The 20397-nt window shown below is 34.8% G+C and overlaps 1 protein-coding gene across 2 annotated transcripts in view; it reads left to right on the top strand.

Moving 5' to 3' along the window:
• Positions 1-2036: 2036 nt before the first annotated feature.
• Positions 2037-20397, top strand: part of LOC123530292 (uncharacterized) — a 55160-nt gene continuing 36799 nt past the window's right edge. For both annotated transcript variants that reach the window (XM_053521969.1, XM_053521968.1), the window contains exons 1-12: positions 2037-2154; positions 3323-3863; positions 4476-4593; positions 5986-6207; positions 7267-7471; positions 7895-8115; positions 12849-13000; positions 13572-14016; positions 16131-16370; positions 16702-16906; positions 17547-17712; positions 20023-20214. In XM_053521969.1, the coding sequence (XP_053377944.1) occupies positions 3408-3863; positions 4476-4593; positions 5986-6207; positions 7267-7471; positions 7895-8115; positions 12849-13000; positions 13572-14016; positions 16131-16370; positions 16702-16906; positions 17547-17712; positions 20023-20214 (2622 nt within the window). In that variant the 5' untranslated portion in view covers positions 2037-2154; positions 3323-3407. The remainder of the gene's footprint in view (positions 2155-3322; positions 3864-4475; positions 4594-5985; positions 6208-7266; positions 7472-7894; positions 8116-12848; positions 13001-13571; positions 14017-16130; positions 16371-16701; positions 16907-17546; positions 17713-20022; positions 20215-20397) is intronic.

Raw genomic sequence — 20397 nt, 5'->3', positions numbered from 1 at the left:
AATCAATACTTTAATGCAATTCATTTGAAAGGAACTGAACATTTATGGTTTTATCATCATAAATCAAGGTACCCATATACTTGGCTAAACATTTAATTACAGATAATACTAGGATTTTTGAGACATATATTCTGTGAATTTGTACATGTATTATACTTAAGTTCCAACTGATTCTTCTGTTTTATTTCAGCGGTATCTTAACTTTAAGTATGAGGTGTTCTCTTCATCTTGGAAAACAATCTCAACAGCTAAGATATGATACAAATGTGTGAAGAGCATAAAAGCTTTAACCTTAATAACCCTATAAGCCTGCTGGAGGCAAGTGATTCTGCCTTTGCGACCAGTGCAGACCAAAATCAGCCTGCACGGACATCACGGTCTGCACTGTTTGCTATTCAGTCAGTAAATTTTCAGTGAACACCCCTTCAAATGATAAATGGTATTGCCCAAATTGAATGATGGACCAGTCCATTTTAGAAACTTAGCAACGTATAGGTTGATATAAGTTGATCTGATTTCATTGAGCCTGGTTGGAAATGAACAGCACTGTAATTTCATGACTTAGAATGACATAAATGTTGAGCCCAGTTATTTGTCAATGAGTGGGTCATCTCATTTCATCACACATCCCTATAATTTTTTTTTTTAACCTTTACCCTGCGAAATTTCTAAAATGGACTGGTCCATCATTCAGTTTGGGCAGTACCACTTTCTATGCAAAGAGGTGTTCACAGAAAATTTACTGTCTGAATAGCGAACAGTGCAGACCATGGTCAGACTGCACAGATCTTGGTCTGGCTGCAATGGCAGAATCACTTGCTGCCAGCAGGCTAATGGTTAATCTCATATATTACATTTTGATTTATTATTATTGTTTTCTTATAAAAGGGTTATATTTTCACCTATAGAATCAAATATTGCAATTATTTAGGTTTTAAAGAATAGACTGCCTTGGTAGCCTAATTAAGTGGTAGAGTGCAGGAGGCCGTGGGTTTGATCCATGGCCGCGTCATACCAAAGAGGTAAAAAATAATGTCACTGGGTGGGGTGTCATGTCATGTGTCTACTGCTTGATATTCAGGGGTGTGTGTGTGGGGGGGGGGGGGGGGGGTTCGGCCGTTTTTATAGCCGTTATTTGGCTATATTCCCAATGCCAAAAAGTATGTAATTTTTCCAAAATGAAAGCAAAAATTCCCAATCTACATTCTGAAAGAAATTTCATCAAAATTGCACAAACATTGACCAAATTATGGACAATTTTGTAATGGAAGTATGTTAAAGAGGTTGTACAATGTGAAACAAGTGTATGAGAAAGTGCTGAAACACATCCTTACTATATCCTATGGGACTAAATATTTCCCAATTTGGAACATTTACGCGTCAATTAAAATTCCCAATTTTGGGGGTATAGGCTATGTTCCCAAATTAGCTAGAAAAAAACTCTGATATTCTAGTGAGGCAGCACTATAAAGTTTGGCATTGTGCTCACTGCTACAACTAGACAACATCGTTTATGTATCTGAAAAATTGTTGAAAAAGTTGTTAAACCCGAACACACACACACAGGTTTTAAAGAAATGTAAAATTTAACATTACTTTTTTTGTTGTAGATTATAAATTCAGTCACAGATAAGAGTACTTTAAACATTGATCACGAAAAAGACACTTTTCTTCTTTGTGACATGAATCAAGTAGCAAACTAACAATAAATCTAATGACTTTTGATTTGTTTGCTATAAAAAACATTAAATTAACAGTAAATGTTTGAGGAGGAATCAGATGTATCTAAAGAGTAGTTTACTTTCATGTTGCCCCGTGAGAGAAATGTTTAAACAGTCTAGCTGATTAAATCTTTAAATCTTCCTTATTGAAAAGAAATTCTTCATTTGCTTCGATGAAAGAATGTTGATCTAACGTCTGTATTATAAACCTTATTGAAGATTTCAATCAAACAGTAGATTTGGTTTTAATTTAATGTTTTCACTCCTATTGCTTACAAAGTCAACACAGACTTGGCACACTTTACTCATATAATATTCTATTTAAAAATTAGAAAACAATGATACTGTGTAGAAGGTATAAAGAATATTTAGGTTTTGACAAGCATCTTTATCAGTCATGAAACCTAATTGAACATATGGAAGTTATAACTAGGTTAGTATTATTAATTATAACAAGTCGGTTTTTTATCTTCAAACAAGTGCTGGTTTTGAATACAACAAAGTTTTTTTATAGTAAATAAAATTATGAACTGTTTATTAAGGAATTACGTATATTAATGTTACAGTATCTGTTGGAAAATTCTTACTTTTTCTAAGATTTGCATTCACCCTTTGTAAATCTTCTTTGGCATTGAAGAGGTTTATGATTTGGCAAGTGGATTTATAAATGACCTGCTATATTTAAACCATTGGATTAAAGTATATTTTAAAATAACAGTATTACAAGTATTATGTCAGAATCATTTTCAGGTGTGTAACAGTCTGTTTGATAAAGAGATTAAACACAGTAATATTTTCCTGCTGTCTTTAATGATACATTTGTAATTTATATGGTAAATTCCAAGATTTTTTTTAAAATTATACTTCATTGCAAAATTCTACAGTACGTTTTACTCCAGCAAAGAAAACATATGGGTTGAACATTTTTATGAAAGGTAAAAACTTTGAAAAGAAATTAATGTAGGTAATATTCCTTGTTGTTTTTTTGCATTCAGATAATTTATTATTCAGTATTTATACAAGACACAAAACTTAAAGGACAATGTAATAAATTATCTACATAAAAAGAGAACTTATTGCAGTGCACTGAAATGATGATTGTAAATCAGTGTTAAAAAAAGATATAGATTTTCTTGGAGTGTAATGTTCTTATGAACTGACTTACCAGTATGGGGTTATATGGATTTTATAAATATCTCATGAGATACCAAGTACCTACAACAAAGTCATTAGGAAATCTGTAGTGGAGGTAGCCACTTAATGGTACAACATTTTGGGATAACACTTATTTTTTATTTATATTTCTAAAATAATAGTGAAGGTTAATTTTTAATTTCAAATTAAATTTCCAAATGCTTGTATGTGAATGTATCTATGTTAAATTATAAAATAAATTGGTGTTTCAATAGAAACTGATTGGGATTTCAGGATAATTTATGACACTGATTCAGTGTCATGGAATGCAATTATCATTCAACAAAATTCAATAAATATCGATATCAAATTGTCACTTTAAGGTAAAATATAGTATCTGTTTAATAGGTAGTCAGAAGAAATTTTCATTGTAGAAACAAAGTTTAACTAAATTCTTTTCTCTTTAGGACATCTGTACCGAAAATACATGATGCTTTGAACAACTACATGCTGCAGTTGAAGATTTAGATCTGAAACTGGGAACCAGCCAGGATGGTTCAGCTGGGATATGACAGTGATGATGAGGAGGAGGGATTTATGCTGGAACCAGTCAAGCAAAAATTTACAATCCGTAAACCAGTCACACCATACGTCTGCTCCACACCATGTGACTTTGATCTAGAGAGAGAATTCCTGGCACAAGAAGTGTTTCCTCAACTTGAAGAGCTTTGCCAACAACGAGGGACGGCATTCTCTCCGATAGATATACAATGGACCCCAGACAGTATTCAGACAGAAAGTGGACACCTTTTACGAATAAATCTAGACTTTATAATGAGATGCACTCCATATTTTATATGTTTACTTGGAGAAACATATGGGCCTCATAGAACACCGGACGGTGGGAAACTGCCTGAAAGTTTACATACTTTACCTGACGATGCATCATGGATTGATAAAAACTATTTGGTAGCTGCCAGTGCTGGATACTCTTGGATATTGAAAGAGGTATGAATAAATTTACATACTGGTAAAGAAACAGTAAAATTCCTTTAATTTTCTGAATTATTTGTCCACAGCTGTACTTAATCATGAGATGAGATCATTGTTTGGAAATTAGATGTGAAGAAATTATATCACAAGAGTAAAGTCTCAGTGGTAATAGTTGGCATCTGAACAATAAACAGTTACTTTATTCAGAGAAATCACTGTTTTATATATATTATTTTGATTCCTACATGATATCAAAGATTACTATCTACATCGTCCAAAACATGCACCAAATATTTGCCTGTTTTGTTATATATTCATTTTCAGCTCACTACTGCTGGTATGACGTAATAATTGTGATGTACAAGCTGTGACTTTGTTGCGTAATAATGTCAAACCTTCAGTCTTCCTTAAATGTTAATAGGGAAGCAAATGCCTGTGTTTTGGTTATCATTCACAATTACTCTAAATAAATGTTTTAATATAGTTGTTTATATCAATATAGAATTTCTGACTTACAGGAATGCTATGTAGAATCTACTATTCTGAATACACAGTACTATGAACGTCTAAAGCTGAAAATTTGAAATGAACAACCAAAGATATTTATATTTTTTTCCTAATTAATAGGTACACCAGAATTGCAGTATTCCAGAACTGGAAATAATTCAGGCTGCATTCCTCAGTGATAACAGATACTGTCATTTCTACTACAGACAACCAGAACATCTAGACCACAAATTACAAGGTCAGAGATTTTTTCATTATCAAAACATCATTTACATTAAGTTTCAATTGTTTCTATTGGTTTTATACATTTTTGACACTGTATAGCATCTATTAAAACAAAAATATTTGTGAGTGATTTATTTTCACTGTTGTCCTTAACTGTCTATTTTCATGAACATATGAGCGGCACCATGAGAAAACCAACATAGTGAATTTGCGACCAGCATGGATCCAGACCAGCCTGTGCATCCATGCTGTCTGGTCAGGATTCATGCTGCTCGCTAACAGTTTCTCTAATTGCTATAGGCTTTGAAAGCGAACAGCATGGATCCTGACCAGACTGCGCTATGTTGGTTTTCTCATGGTGCGACTCATATTTACTTGCAGAAGTGTTATTATTGTAATAAATACTGCCCAATATGTGTCACAATTTTGCCTTATGACTAATCTACAACTCAAACAAGTTCAATTTTAAATACTTCAAGTGATGTGAAAGTATCTGTTTTAAGTATTAGGTTCTCTGTCAGAAAATCTCTTTATAGGTAAAATGCTGCAGATTGTGAAATTTTGGCTTCACTTTTGTTTGGCAATTTAAGCCCAACTTCATACATATTCATGCTGACCAGAACTCATGTTTTTAGCCCGTTGCTTATGTCAAGTGCCTCAGTTTGTGATATTAGTGAAAATAAACCATATCACTTGATCGTCGTTGTCGGCGTTGGTTAAAAGTTTTGTTTAGGTCCACCTTTTCTCAAAAACTGTAAGAGCTACAGCTTTGAAACTTTGCACTCTTGTTTATCATTATTAGGGGACTATGTAGCTCAAGAACCATAACTCTAACCTGCATTTTGTCAGAATTATGGCCCTTTTTGTATTTAGAAAATTTGAATTTCTTGGTTAAATTTTTAGTTTAGGTCTCCTTTTCTCAAAAACTGTAAGAACTACAGCTTTGAAATGTTGCCCACTTGTTTATCATTATTAGGGAACTATGTAGGCCAAGAACCATAACTCTAACCTGCATTTTGTCAGAATTATGGCCCTTTTTGTACTTAGAAATTCTGAACTATAACTCTTTTTTTTTACATATTGTCCAGCACTTCCAGATGAGCGATGGCACCTGCAGGCAGTGCTCTTGTTGCCATATATCCATTTACATTGTATTCTTTTCATACTTTAAATAGGAACTTTTCCTTATTGAATGACACATTTTATATATGTAAAATTTCAATTTAGAATGAAATGGATAGCTTATCATGTCTGTGGGTAACATGCTGGATTCATCTTACTTTTAGCAAAATGAAATTTCATTACATCTACTTAATTCTGTTAAAAGGTTTATACAAATCTTTTTTGTGCTATCATTAATCAAACTCAACTGAATATAATACCTGTATTAATATGTATTTTATAGATATAGCAGAGGGTGAAAAACAGAAGACAATAGCTTTGCATAAGCCTGAGAGTGAATATGCAGACTTGAATATTCGAGATCTGAAACAACGTATTGTGAACAAGGGACTGCCTGTGAAATATTTTCAGACATGTGGTGAGCTCGGTACACGTGTACTTGCTGACTGGAAGGAGATCATTGATGAACTGTATCCACCACTACTTGATGGCCTTGGGATGTTCGGTGTGTATAATTATAGAGACAGTCCAACAGAGGGTGTGTGGTAGAATGATGAGTGCATTTACATAACCCTTAGCCTGCTAAATTTCTATAATGAACTTGTCCACCTTTCAATTTGGATAGTGCCATTAACTGTTAAAAGGGGTTCATACCAAAAGGATATTGACTGAATGGCAAAAAGTGCAGGTCATGATCAGACAGCATGGATGTGCAGGCTGATCATGATCTGCACTGGTCGCAAAGGCAGAACCTGTCCAGCATGATAAGGGTTAAGATTTTTATGTTAAATAAATATGGCTTCACTTAGTCTATCATCTGATTTACAGTTAAGAGGTCAGAGTTGAAGGAATTAAACACAAAGGGCATCAGTTTTAGTGGGTCAATTTTCAAAATTCTGCAATAATCAGACAATAAATGACATTCTAACATTTAAAATGATTATAAAAATTGTGCTGTTCTTCATTCATTCACATAGTAAGTAGTCTGGCTTCATTCTATTTGACATCATTACTGATTTGATGATGTCTACTCACTGATCAGCATGTCAGTATACAACAGCGTATACAAAGTTTGACTTCCTTCTTAGTTTAACTAATGAACACCAGTTAAAGATTTTTATACCATGGGTTATAATTACAACTACAGTCTGACTTCTGTTAACAATGCCTGTCAAAAAAAACAACACCTAAAAGATCCTTTAGAGGAATACTCATAGTAAATTGATAATTCCATATCAACAACCTTTGTACAACAAACAGGTTTCCCCCTTCCCAGTTGTGTTTGCTCCCTATGGGTTTCACTTTACAATTATATTGTAGCAGAACAAACGGAAAGAATTAGAATTGAAGGCATTACATTCTACTGTTTTTTGCTGTCTGTATTTTTCTTTAAAATAACTATTTGAATAAATTCCTGTGAAACTTCTTTGTCAAGTTATTTTGGCTAGTGTATAAGATTTTCAGTTCCTCTATCATTGATCCTTAAGGCTGAGAAAATCTGTATTTAATTTCACTGAAATTAAAGAAAGTTCTGGTTGTTTAATGTTTGCTTTTCATATTATAGACACTGAAGAGTACAGAGAGTGGCTGTGTCATGAAGTATTTTCGGAGAGCAGACGACATATTTACTTAAATCATTCAGAGTTACGTACCTTGAAAGGAGATTTGACAAAGTTCTGCAGCACTGTGCTTGATGAACCAGGATTGGACCAAGAGGAAGACTTTGGTCATTACAAACCTTATACAGTGTCAAATGTTCTTCGTAAACAGTATGTTTTCATTTCTAAGATATAATAAATTTTTCTAAATGTGTATTGTATCTTTTCTTGCATATGATCTACATACTGACATTATCTTATAGTTTGTTATATGATTTATTTATGATGACTTTCATCTTTAACAGTTGGGAAGACTGACGTGCCTCTATGGGTTTTGAATAAGGGTGGGGGAGGTGGTGAGAGTATAAAAATATCAGACTTGGAAACTTTATACTCATTAGGTAGTCTTTTATACCTACAGAGCTAGTTTGGCAGGCAGCTTGATTGAGAGATATTTCTTTGAAAGACAAATTTAGTGGGAAGCAGTTTTATCATATTTCAATTTATATTGTCTTTGCAAAAATTGAAAACTCAGATTTTTGCAACGCCTAGAGTTTTTATGTGTTTCTTGCTCATATGTTTTGTCTTTTACAGACCAGAGGTAGTTGTGAAACATAAGTCAATCTTTGTGCTGAAGGCAGACCGAGGAATGGGGAAGTCATCTATTGTAGCTAACTGGGTTAAACAATTTAGCGCTGAACACTCAGAGGTGAAGGTCATCAGTCATTTTGTTGGCTGCAGCGGAAGGAGCCGAGATGTTACAACCTTTCTGCGGAGATGCATTTCAGAATTGAGAGAGGAATATTTAACAGAAGGTACCGACATTATTAAAATACATGTTTTATGAAAAAAAAAAAAAAAACTTGCTGAAGAAAATTGAGCTGCAAGTTCAGATGAAAAGAACTTTTTGTGTTTTTTTTCTTCAAGTAAGACATACATTTAGGTTGAAATTTTTGAAACTAAATTAGAATTTGTATTAGTCCCCTTCTGGTTGAAAACCAGTTTCGGGGACTATAGGAATGTGCTTTTCCGTCATTCCGTCCGTCCGCAATTTCGTGTCCGGTCCATAACTCTTTTATCCATGAAGGGATTTTATTATTACTTGGCACAAATGTTCCCCATGATGAGACGACATGTCATGTGCAAAACCCGGACCCCTAGCTTAAAGGTCAAGGTCACAATTGGAGGTCAAATGTCAACAGGGCTTTTTTCCTGTCCGGTCCATAACTCTCCCATCCATGAAGGGATTTTAATATCACTTGGCACAATTGTACCTCATAATAAGACGATGTGTCATGCACAACTTTCAGACCCCTAGCTCAAAGGTCAAGGTCACACTTGGTAGTCAAATGTTAACATGGCATGAACAAGGTCTGTTTCGTGTCCGGTCCATAACTCTTTCATCCATGAAGGGATTTTAATATTACTTGACACAAATGTTCCCCATGATGTGAGGACATGTCATGTGCAAAACCCGCACCCCTAACTCAAAGGTCAAGGTCACAATTGGAGGTCAAAGGTCAACAGGGCTTTTTTCCTGTCTGGACCATAACTCTCTCATCCATGAAGGGATTTTAATATCAATTGGCAAAATTATACGTCATAATAAGATGATGTGTCTTGCACAACTTTCAAACCCCTAGCTCAAAGGTCAAGGTCACACTTAGTAGTCAAATGTTAACATGGCATGAACAGGGTTTGTTTCGTGTCCGGTCCATAACTCTGTCATTCATTAAGGGATTTCAATATTACTTGGCACAGATGTTCTCCATGATGAGACAACGTGTCTTGCGCAAATTTCGGAGCCCTTGCTCAAAGGTCAAGGTCACAATTGGGGGTCAAAGGTCATTAGGGCTTTTTTCTGCGATCAAACTCGCTCATGATGATTGTATTGCACAATTCAATGAAATGTACGCAACCGACCTTCAGCAGCAAATTGAGCCAGCAAAGTTTTAGCTCGTATCGAAATTAGATATCACCTGCTCGGCCGCGTGCCTCGTCGCGTCACCTGTAGTTTTGCACAGACATACAGATATAGCTAGCTTAACTATTATTTTTCGTCAATACCAACTCAGGTCATCCTACCAAGTATTGACAATATCCTTGACTAGAATCTGTTAAGTTACTCAAGTACTATCAAACTAATGCATTATGAACTCCATGTTCTCGGTAAACTGGCCAGTCCATACTGACTCTTGCCAATTTGCCCTTGCTAGAAATGGTAATTGCTGAAGTATCAGTATAAAGGCATATAGATGAATATTTTCTTCTAGATCATACCTACCTCAGTCAAGTCTACTCCATATTGCCAATATCCCCTTTGACTTAGAAAATTCATGGTTTGAAGTTATTGGCGCAAGTTCAATTAACAAGCATTACTAGGCATAAGATCTGAAACCCTCTATTTTCTTTTAGATCATTACTAACTTGGGCAAGGTCCATAATCTGGATTATTTTTGGCCAAATCTGCCCATCTAGGGTAGAAAATTCTGGTAAAGTTTTGCGTGCAAGACATAACGAGTCATTACTCAAAGCCCTAGTATAATTGGTTCAGCAATTGGTCAAGTTCCATAAGGAAAAACAATATTACTTTAATATCTCTTAATGTAGGTGACGACGATATGTCTGCTTAACCGAACAGCCTTAAAATTCAAGGTCCAATTTAAGATCAAGCAAGAAAATTTCCTATCGAGTCTTAAACTATTAGTCATGCAAAACAGGATTTAAATATCAGTTGACACAAACATTCCCCTGGATAAGACAACATGTTGTGTGCAAAGCCCGGGCCCTAGTACTAAGGTCAAGGTCATACTTAGAGGTCAAAGGTCTAATTCAAGAATGACTTTGTCTGGAGCATTTCTTCTTTATACATGGAGGGATTTTAATGTAACTTGGCACAAATCTTCACCACCATGAGACAAATTGTCAAAAACCAGGTCACTAGGTTTAAGGTCAAGGTCATACTTAGAGGTCAAAGGTCAAATTCAAGAATGACTTTGTCCGGAGCATTTCTTCTTCATGCATTGAGAGATTTTGATATAACTTGGCACAAATGTTCACCACCATGAGGCACACTTTTTTAGAATTACGTCCCTTTGTTGTTATTATAAATAGATTACATTGTAACTTTTTTATTACTGGCCGTAGGGAAAAATTGAGACCACTTTTCTGTGGTACAACATGCATACATGTGATCTCTCGCGCGGGAGGGTCAAAATCCCGATTTTTTCACCTTGCCTCCCGTCTCAGGACCAAAGCCATATTTCTCCCGCTTTTCAAAGAAAATATAAAAAAATCAGTATTGCGAATGGGTTGATAATTACCGAGGAGTGCCAAACATGTTTACACAGTAAATCAAAGTGTCACCGACTGTTGTGTATTATACATGTTTGACACGCATGTAGCTGGAGGAAAGAGTTGTTTATCACAGGTGAATTGTTTGTTTTGATAAGGGTTTAGACAAGCAGGGCCTTTTCCACCTGTCTCACGGGGCCGAATATCGGCCCATTCTCAATGCCAGTTAGGCTCCATTTTTTTTACTAATTTGAATCAAAAAACTCCCAGTCATAAGAAATAATTCCCAACTGAAATGAATTTTAATTATTCAAAGAAAAGTTTTGTTCCGTAATATTGTTGGAAAAACCAACCCATTACTATTTTTAGAACAGGAGTGTTATTTCCCCTTATGCAGTTACGCCATTTTCTTCCACTGTTTACCAAATTAATTTTTTACTAAAATCGGACTTATTTAATTGAAAATTGGATGAAATTACACACTCATTTATTTGATAATATCAATCTACATTATTTTGGTAAGGGTAAATGCATGTTGATGCATTTCTGTTCTCTATTTTTCATGCCAAAATCATCAGTATTTTTATACGAAAGTGGGTGGGGTAAGGAATTTACGTAATTAATGAGTTGTGTTCAGACCAATTTAAAGCTTCGTTTTCTTTCCAGTCCTCGAGTAGAATAATGTTAATGCATGTTCACCACCATTTCAGACCTAATTTAAGACTTTGTTTCTACAAATTTAATCTGTTAAGAAAGTTTAAAGTTAGAACATGAGACAGCATGCTCGACTTTTCTCAGTGATTAACTCTGAATTAAAGCTTTGCCAGTAAAAGGGGCAATTAAAGCTTTGCTAGTAAAAGGGGCATAACAGTCAATAGCTTTGAATGTAACAGATATATTAGACATTATATAGGAGAGATCGTGTTTGTAAACAAATCCATTGTATTTTCTATTTTTAGAACTGATAAGACAAAGACCGTGTGGGCAGACGCGGAGCCTCCATGTTTTTTTGTAAACAGTGATGTTTTTCTAACGGCTTAAACTTTCTTAAAACACAAATAATATCAATAATTTTTTCATCAATGGAAAGTGTATGAAACAAGCAATTTATTGATTACTTTTGATTATAATTTCGAAATTAAATGGATTAATTATGAAAGCTTAACTTACAGTGTTTTTTCTTAAAGTTTGGAGGATCGCTACGCTGCTATTAAAATCTTATGTCATTTAAAACGGTTATTCATTTTAAAAAGGTATTTAAATGGGAAAATATGAAAATCGTAAGCATTTCAAAACTTTTTGAATTTTTAAAATCCATAAATGAGCAAAAAAGTTATTAAAAATTAAAAATTCAGATCCCATACACAAACGATGTAAAAACATTTGTTTTACCCACCACCAGATAAACAGGTATTTATGCGTGACGTCATGGCGATCTCTCCTATAAAACTTTAACAAAAAAATGTAAGTTAAAAAGTGGCATAACGCTGTCAAAATTCAAATCAAGAGTTATGAGGATTGTTTCTTCTGGTGTATACATTATTGTGTGGCCAAAAATACTGGATTTTGTCTCTAAGTTATGTGTCCGCGCGCTTAATTTATGTCGATAAAAAACCTTCAGTTTTGAGACCCCAACTCCAGCTGAAAAATGGGAAGCCTCCAGTTTTGGGATTCTGAACTTATCACATGTATGCAACATGCATGTTACATCCAATATTTAGGTGTATTTTGATCTATCTCTACCTGGTAAAGATTTTCTTGTGAACTTACATTTTATTGATTTTTTTTTTTTTTTAGGATTAATTTCACTTTGTTGTTACTATAAATGACTTTTATGATAACTTTTTGTATAATCGGCCAAAAAATTCCAAATGAAAACAACTACGTTTTTATATATGCAAATTTTAATCCAAGTGCTTTGTTATATTATAATGTATATATAGTACAGTATTGTTTATACATCATTGACAGAATCTGATATCAGTTTATTATGTTATACTACAGTAGAGAAAATTAGGTGCCTTCCAGTAGGGGACTTTGTATTGCATGGCAATACTTCATTCACTTGTTTTGTCAATCATATACTCTAGAAAAAATTGTTTTTCATATTGTACTTGGATATACTTTGTAAATAATTATATATCAAGAAGCCCTTAACATTGACCACTTCTACAAAATATAAAAATATGAGCAGGACACTTCTAGAAATTCAGCTTGGCAAAAAAGCAATATTTCAGGCATATTGTATTTTCAGATGATGATGGTCATCCTGATGGTGAGGTTGCCAGGCAACATTTTAAGGAGCTGTGTGGAAGTTTCCAGTCAGCTATTTCACTTGGACCTTGTGTGCTGTTGATAGATGGAGTAGATGAACTAGGGGCTTCTATGGGGCTTAGCCCACAAGAGGTTGTAAATGTTCAAATATAACAAACTATTTTCTAGTAAAGTGCCTGCAAGAGGTAGTTTTGAATGTTCCATTTAAACAAGCTTGATTGTAAGTCATAATAACACTGGTGACATGTCAAAGTAGAACATGTTCAATAATATAAATAAAAGATTGAAATATAAAGTATTATGTGTTGCATTGGGTATGTGACATAGTAAAGTCGCTAATAAATACTTTTGAAAAAAAATACACTTGTAAGTTCTACAATTGAAAATAGTTATGTGTGTGTGTGTGTGCCACCAAGCAAATCGGTAGATTTTTTTGTTTGTTTGTATTTTTGGCCTTATTTTTTGTTAAGTTTGAAGAGCATCAACTGGAATGGGAATGATAGCCTCTTAGTGTTTTGAAGTAATGTTGATTTCATTGGCCAGTGTTCATTTTTGTGTGAAAGGGGTCATAATCTCCAAACAGTGTGTTGCTATCAAAATTATTGATTTACAACTAAAAATAATGATAAAAAGTAGTAATAGTTAACTGAGAAAGTTATCTTGATAAATCAGATTCTTTATAGTAATTCTTTTAATGTTTCAGATAAAGACATTTTCCTGGATACCACTGCCATTACCGCCACAGTGTCGTATTGTAGTAACGACCTTGAACTCTGACCTTAGTCACAGCAACTTAACGAAAAGGCCAGACACCAAGGTCATGTCTTTGTCAAGCTTAAGCACAACAAAAGTTAAGGCTGAGATGCTAGAAGATCACATGCAGATGCATTTTGACCATCTTAAACGAACACAGTTACAAACAATATTTGAATCTAAGTTGTCAGGGAGGCCATTATTTCTGAGAATTCTGGGAAACGAGATGTGCTCATATAGTGTGTATACGGACTTGAGTGTTTATACAGATACGATAAGGGAAATGTGTACTTCTATACGTGACTTATTTGTGCGGTGCTTCAAACGTTGGTCTCAGGACCACAGTTGGACATATGAGGTATTATCTGCTGAACAAACAGAAAGCGACACTGCTGGTAGGTCAAATATAACTTCTTAATTATCATATTTTTAGCTCGACTATTCGAAGAATAGTATAGCTATTCTACTCACCCTGGCGTCGGCGTTGGCGTCACACCTTGGTTAAGTTTTTGCATGCAAGTACATACAGCTATCATTTAAAGGCATATAGCTTTGAAACTTATTTATTCTTTTTCTAGGTCAATTACCAACCTCACTGGGTCAAGTTCCATAACTCTAACATGTATTTTGAGCAAATTATGCTCCCTTTTGGACTTAGAAAATTCTGGTTAAAGTTTTACATGCAAGTTACTATCTCCAAAACTAATGCAGATATTGAATTGAAACTTCACATGTGTCCTCTGGGTTATAAAACTAGTTGATAGCACCAAGTCTCATAACTCTGACCTTCATTTTGGCAAAATTATGCCCCCGTTTGGACTTGGAAAATTCTGGTTAAAGTTTTGCGTGCAAGTACATACAGCTATTACTAAAAGGCATATAGATTTGAAACTTATTTTTTCTTTTTCTAGATCAATTACCTACCTCACTGGGTCAAGTCCCATAACTCTGACATGTATCTTGGCCAAATTATGCCCCTTTTGGACTTACAAAATTCTGGTTAAAGTTTTGCGTGCAAGTACATACAGCTATTACTAAAAGGCATATAGATTTGAAACTTATTTTTTCTTTTTCTAGATCAATTACCTACCTCACTGGGTCAAGTCCCATAACTCTGACATATATTTTGGGCAAATTATGCCCCCTTTTGGACTTAGAAAATCCTGGTTAAAGTTTTACATGCAAGTAACAATCTCCAAAACTACTACAGATATTGAATTGAAACTTAACATGTTTCTTCGGGGTTATAAAACTAGTTGAAAGCACCAAGTCCCATAACTCTGACATGTATTTTGGGCAAATTATGCACCTTTTGGACTTAGAAAATCCTGGTTAAAGTTTTGCGTGCAAGTACATACAGCTATTACCAAAAGGCATATAGCTTTGAAACTTATTTATTTTTTTCTAGGTCAATTACCAACCTCACTGGGTCAAGTTCCATAACTCTTAACATGTATTTTGAGCAAATTATGCCCCCTTTTGGACTTAAAAAATTCTGGTTAAAGTTTTACATGCAAGTTACTATCCCCAAAACTAGTGCAGATATTGAATTGAAACTTAACATGTTTCTTCGGGGTTATAAAACTGGTTGATAACATCAAGTCCCATAACTCTGATATGTATTTTGGTCAAATTATGTCCCCTTTCGAACTTAAAACTCTTTTGATATTTAACATTTTGGGTAATAATTTCCTGCTTCTGTGACAATATTTCGAATAGTCGAGCTTGGCTGTCTTACGGACAACTCTTGTTAAATGTCATATTGATGCCCTCATATAAAAGGAATAGTTATACCCTGCCTTTAAGAATGTAGCTCATGTGAGGAAGCCGGCCAGCTGGCGTATGGAAGGTCGGACGGGTGGTTCTACCCAGGTGCCCACCTATGATGAAATAATGCACGGAGGGGCACCTAGGGTTTTCCTCCACCATCAGAGCTGAAAAGTTGCCATATGGCCTATGATTGTGTCAGTGCGAAATTAAACCCAACAAAAAAAAAATTAAAAATTTAAGAGTGTCACAGGTGCAGATGGGATAAAATGCTTTAGATGTTCATAATTGTTGATACTACCAATATTCTTTTTCATGAAAGTAAAACTGTAAAGTCATTTAACCTTTGCCCTTCTAAATTTCTAAAATGGACTGGTCTATCATTCAGTTTGGGCAGTATCATTTATTATTTCATGGGGTGTTAACTGAATATTTACAGACTGAATAGCGAAGTGCAGGCTGATCATAGTCTGCTTTAGTTGCAAAGGCAAAATCGCTTGCTGCCAGCAGGCTAAAGGTTAATTTGGTGCACATCAAAAATTTATAAAATGGCTACTTCAATGGGGCAAGAATTCATGGATTTCTAGTTTTAAAGAAACAATAATTGAAAAATCTATTTTATCCTTGGAATTATATTTCATGGATGGATGCAACCGCAAATTTCATAGTAGGTTGTTTTTGACATACATAGAGCCACTGAATGGTTATTATATTTCAAACAGTTTACGACATTGTTTTTCAGATTTTATTGGATGGGTGCCAGATGTGTTACGTCTGCTTGCTGTGTCAAGGTCAGGACTAACAGCCAATGAGATACTAGATACTCTTGTTTCCATGGGTTACCGGGAGAATGTGAAGGTCACACAGTTTGATTGGTTAATGTTTCAGCTATGTATGGGAGACAATATTACGCAAAGCACATATGGAATGTTAAATTTCTCACATCAACATATGAGAGAAATTGTGGAATACGTTCTTCTACGTGAGTGCATTTTTCAGTGGAATGTCGTAATATTACAGAATTTTCTTAATATATCCTAGGGTGTGTGTCCTGTATATTTCTTAAAATGTCTTTAAATTTTAGTTGCGCATAGGGACCTAATATAATGTTTCCTTTTGAGTAGTATATAGAGGATATCAAAGATGTGTAGTTTCAATACTGACTTAATCAAACAAGTTTAATAGAATTATCGGTCGTTATCGCTTTTATTAGGTCAATAAATCCACATATCAACATCACCAAAAGGCAATAGTTGTATGTAGTATCTAAAATGTCTGTTACATAAGGTTAATGGTAAGGACTTTTTTTTCAGGCATAGTGAAACCATCTACAGCTGAGATAATTTCTCACTCTGACAGTGATAAGGAATGGAAGAAACAGAAGAGAGAGTTTAATCAGTATCTCGTGAAATATTTCGTTTGCCAGAATCACAGTCAAAGGCGAGCTGAAGAGTTACCATGGCAACTGTTGATGGCAGGAGAGATGAAAAAGTTAGCTGAAATCCTTGCTGAACCTCAGTATGTATTCTTTGACTTTGCAAGTTATTAGTGTTAAGAATAGCTGTTTGTCAATAGAGAATGAAATCATGTGAAATGGTAGATCATATACTGTGTATGTGAACCCACCTCTCACTCCAATATTCATGGTTATTTGCCATAATGCCTTGATTGCCAGATTACCCTGAACATTCATGGTTATTTGCCAGATTGCCTTGATTGCCAGGTTATCCTGAACATTCATGGTTATTTGCCAGAATGCCTTGATTTTCCAAATTATCCTGAACATTCATAGTTCATAATTTGCCAGAATGCCTTGATTGCCAGATTATCCTGAACATTCATAGTTATTTGCCAGAATGCCTTGATTGCCAGATTACCCTGAACATTCTTGGTTATTTGCCAGAATGCCTTGATTTTCCAAATTATTCTGAACATTCATAGTTAATTTCCAAAATGCCTTGATTGCCAGATTATCCTGAACATTCACGGTTATTTGCTAGGATGCATTTATTTCCAAATTATCCTGAACATTTATGACATTCATGACTATTTACTAGAATATGTTGCACTAGCATGTATACTCAACATCACTTTTATCAAACATAATTATTTCAATGGAAGTTACTGGTAAAGTTGAGAATATTTTGATAAATTTCAGAATGTTTGAGAGCCTGTATGATGCTGAGAACAGATACCCCTCTAATCACTATGATCTGAGGCGGTACTGGTACTACCTGGAGAAAGAGGGTCACAGTGCTGTAGACATGTATAATCAGCTGCTGCTTAGATTAGGGGTACTCAAACCAGAACCAGAAAAAATAGAGGTAGGGTTTTGGCATTATTGTTTTCATTGCCATCATATTTTATTAAAATTTTATACCTTTGCACTATATAAACAGTTGCACTTAATGTTGTATTGTTACAGTATATACTACGCTTTTCAAAATTGGTACAAGTTTGGGAAGTTCCATGCAGTCGCAATTGAGATAACATAATCTAAAAATAGTTTACCTGTAACGCCCAAAGTACAATGACAAGGGACTGAAAGTAATGTGCACAGAGTCTAGATATACCCTAACATAACTCCAGTTACTTGTCTGTGTTAAACATAAATTTAAGAATGGAGCGCATAGGGTGTAGAGAATTAGGTCTAGATTTTAAGCAATTAGTGATAAGGAAAGTGATCCAGCATGGCAGTGACAGTGACCTAATGACCTTTTTCTCGTGGTGTATGTGCAAACATTGCTAAAATGGCCGGGATTCACCAGTCAACTGTTAAGACAATATGGACAAAATATTGCACTACAGGAACATTACAAAAGCTTCCTTATAATTCAGGGCAGACCCATTTAACATACTATGACATTAACGCGAAAAGCGAAAATATCAGTAGAGACTCGGAGCCGGAGCACACAGTTTGGCTATTTAATTTCAGCATTCAGTGTTCTAGTGTTTTACATGTTGCATTATCAGATACCCGATAGGCGTGGTGAAGTGTCAAAATATCATAGTATCTATTTATGGATCAAAGTTTTGACTGCGGCGGAAACTTTCAAACTAACCAATTTTGCAAAGTGTAGTATGTTTGCGAACTGATTATGTCTGTTTAACTTAAATAAGATTGAAATTATATTGTGCATCAGTGCAAGCATATCAGGGAATAATTGCATGGTTAAAACTAATTATTCTTTTTTTAACTAAACTATTCAAAGAATAAGTAGAGCTATCCTACTCACCACAGCGTCGGCGTCACACCTTGGTTAAGATTTTTGTACCAGTCCACATTTTGACAAAGTCTTTTGAGATAAAGCTTTGAAACTTTCAACACTTGTTTACCATCACCATCACCAGTTATAGGCAAGAGCACATAACTCCATCAAGGATTTTGGCTGAATTATGGCCCCTTTTGACTTAGAAATCATGGTTAAGTTTTTTGTACCAGTTCATATTTTGACAAAGTCTTTTGAGATAAAGCTTTGAAACTTTCAACACTGTTTACCATCACCATGTCCAGTTATAGGCAAGAGTACAAAACTCCATCAAGGATTTTGGCTGAATTATGGCCCTTTTTGACTTAGAAATCTGGGTTAAGTTTTTCATACCAGTTCATATTTTGACAAAGTCTTTTGAGATAAAGCTTTGAAACTTTCAACACTGTTTACCATCACCATGTCCAGTTATAGGCAAGAGTACATAACTCCATCAAGGATTTTGGCTGAATTATGGCCCCTTTTGACTTAGAAATCTGGGTTAAGTTTTTCGTACCAGTTAATATTTTGTGTAAAGTGTTTGACATATGGCTTTGAAACTTTTATCACTTGTTCAGTATAATAGTCTCTATCTGTAGGAAAGAGTACATAACTCTGTCATCTATTTTGACTGAATTATGGCCCTTTTTGGACTTGGAAATTTGTTCTGTTTTCATACAAGTCAATGTTTTGTCAAAACTATTTGACATATTGTTTTTAAACTTTGAACACTTGTTAATCATCATGATTTCAATCTGTAGGCAAGAGTACATAACTCTGACAACTATTTTGACTGAATTATGGCTCTTTTTGGACTTTGAAATTGGTTCACACACTGCCATTTAGTGCAAGACTTATCGAAATCCACAAATACAAGAACATTGTTTGTCTAATCTTTTTTTTCTTTTGTCTGAATATCTGTGGTAATATTTTGAGCCCATTCTTCAATCAGTTCTTCGAATAGTCAAGCGCGCTGTCATCTGACAGCTCTTGTTTAAGTCTCCCTGTTTTATTTATACTTCATTTGTCTTTATACACTGTAAGATTCAGAAAAGAGGTTGGCCTTCAGTTGATAGGTTAAGGGCATTTACTACAAATCACTAGTCCTTTGCCACTGTGAATTTGAACCCTGCATGTTATGTTATACAAGGGAGCCATCCAGTTTGCTAATGGCAGGTCAGTGGCTATACTCGGGTACCCACCTGCACCTGAAATATTGCCCAAAAGACGACTGAGGTCTTTCTCTACCATTAAACTGGAAAAATTGCCATATGACATATATGAAAGAAAAAAGATGATATGAAAGTTTACATATGCTGGAATGTATTTCTCACATTATTTAAATGAAAAATTACTGAGACAATGCAATTGTGTTCAATATCCTAGGTTGAAAGTATAGAAGAAAGCGGTTCAGTGTCAGATTTGTCAGAGGCCAGCTCTACTGGAAAATCTGAGGAGGTTCAGCCTCCAATCATGCTGTTTTCCCCAGCCTCACCAAACATTCCATCAATCTTCACCACCCCAGCATCTGAAACCAAACTGTCTGTAATAGATGAAGCCAGTGATATCATGTCAAAGGTAAGTTCACTATATATAGATTAAGCCAAAGATATCTTGCCAAAAATTAGTTCACTGTCAATGGATGAAGTCAGTGATATCATGCCAAATGTTAGGTCAAAGGTGAAATCTGCTGTAAATATACGAGTCCAGTGATATAATATCAGAGGTTAGTTCATTGAAAGTAGATGAAGTCAGTGATTA

This window comes from Mercenaria mercenaria, chromosome 13 (assembly GCF_021730395.1).
Source record: "Mercenaria mercenaria strain notata chromosome 13, MADL_Memer_1, whole genome shotgun sequence".
Taxonomy (NCBI): domain Eukaryota; kingdom Metazoa; phylum Mollusca; class Bivalvia; order Venerida; family Veneridae; genus Mercenaria; species Mercenaria mercenaria.
The sequence above is the reverse complement of the archived record's forward strand: the minus strand, read 5'-3'. Positions and strand labels throughout refer to the sequence as shown.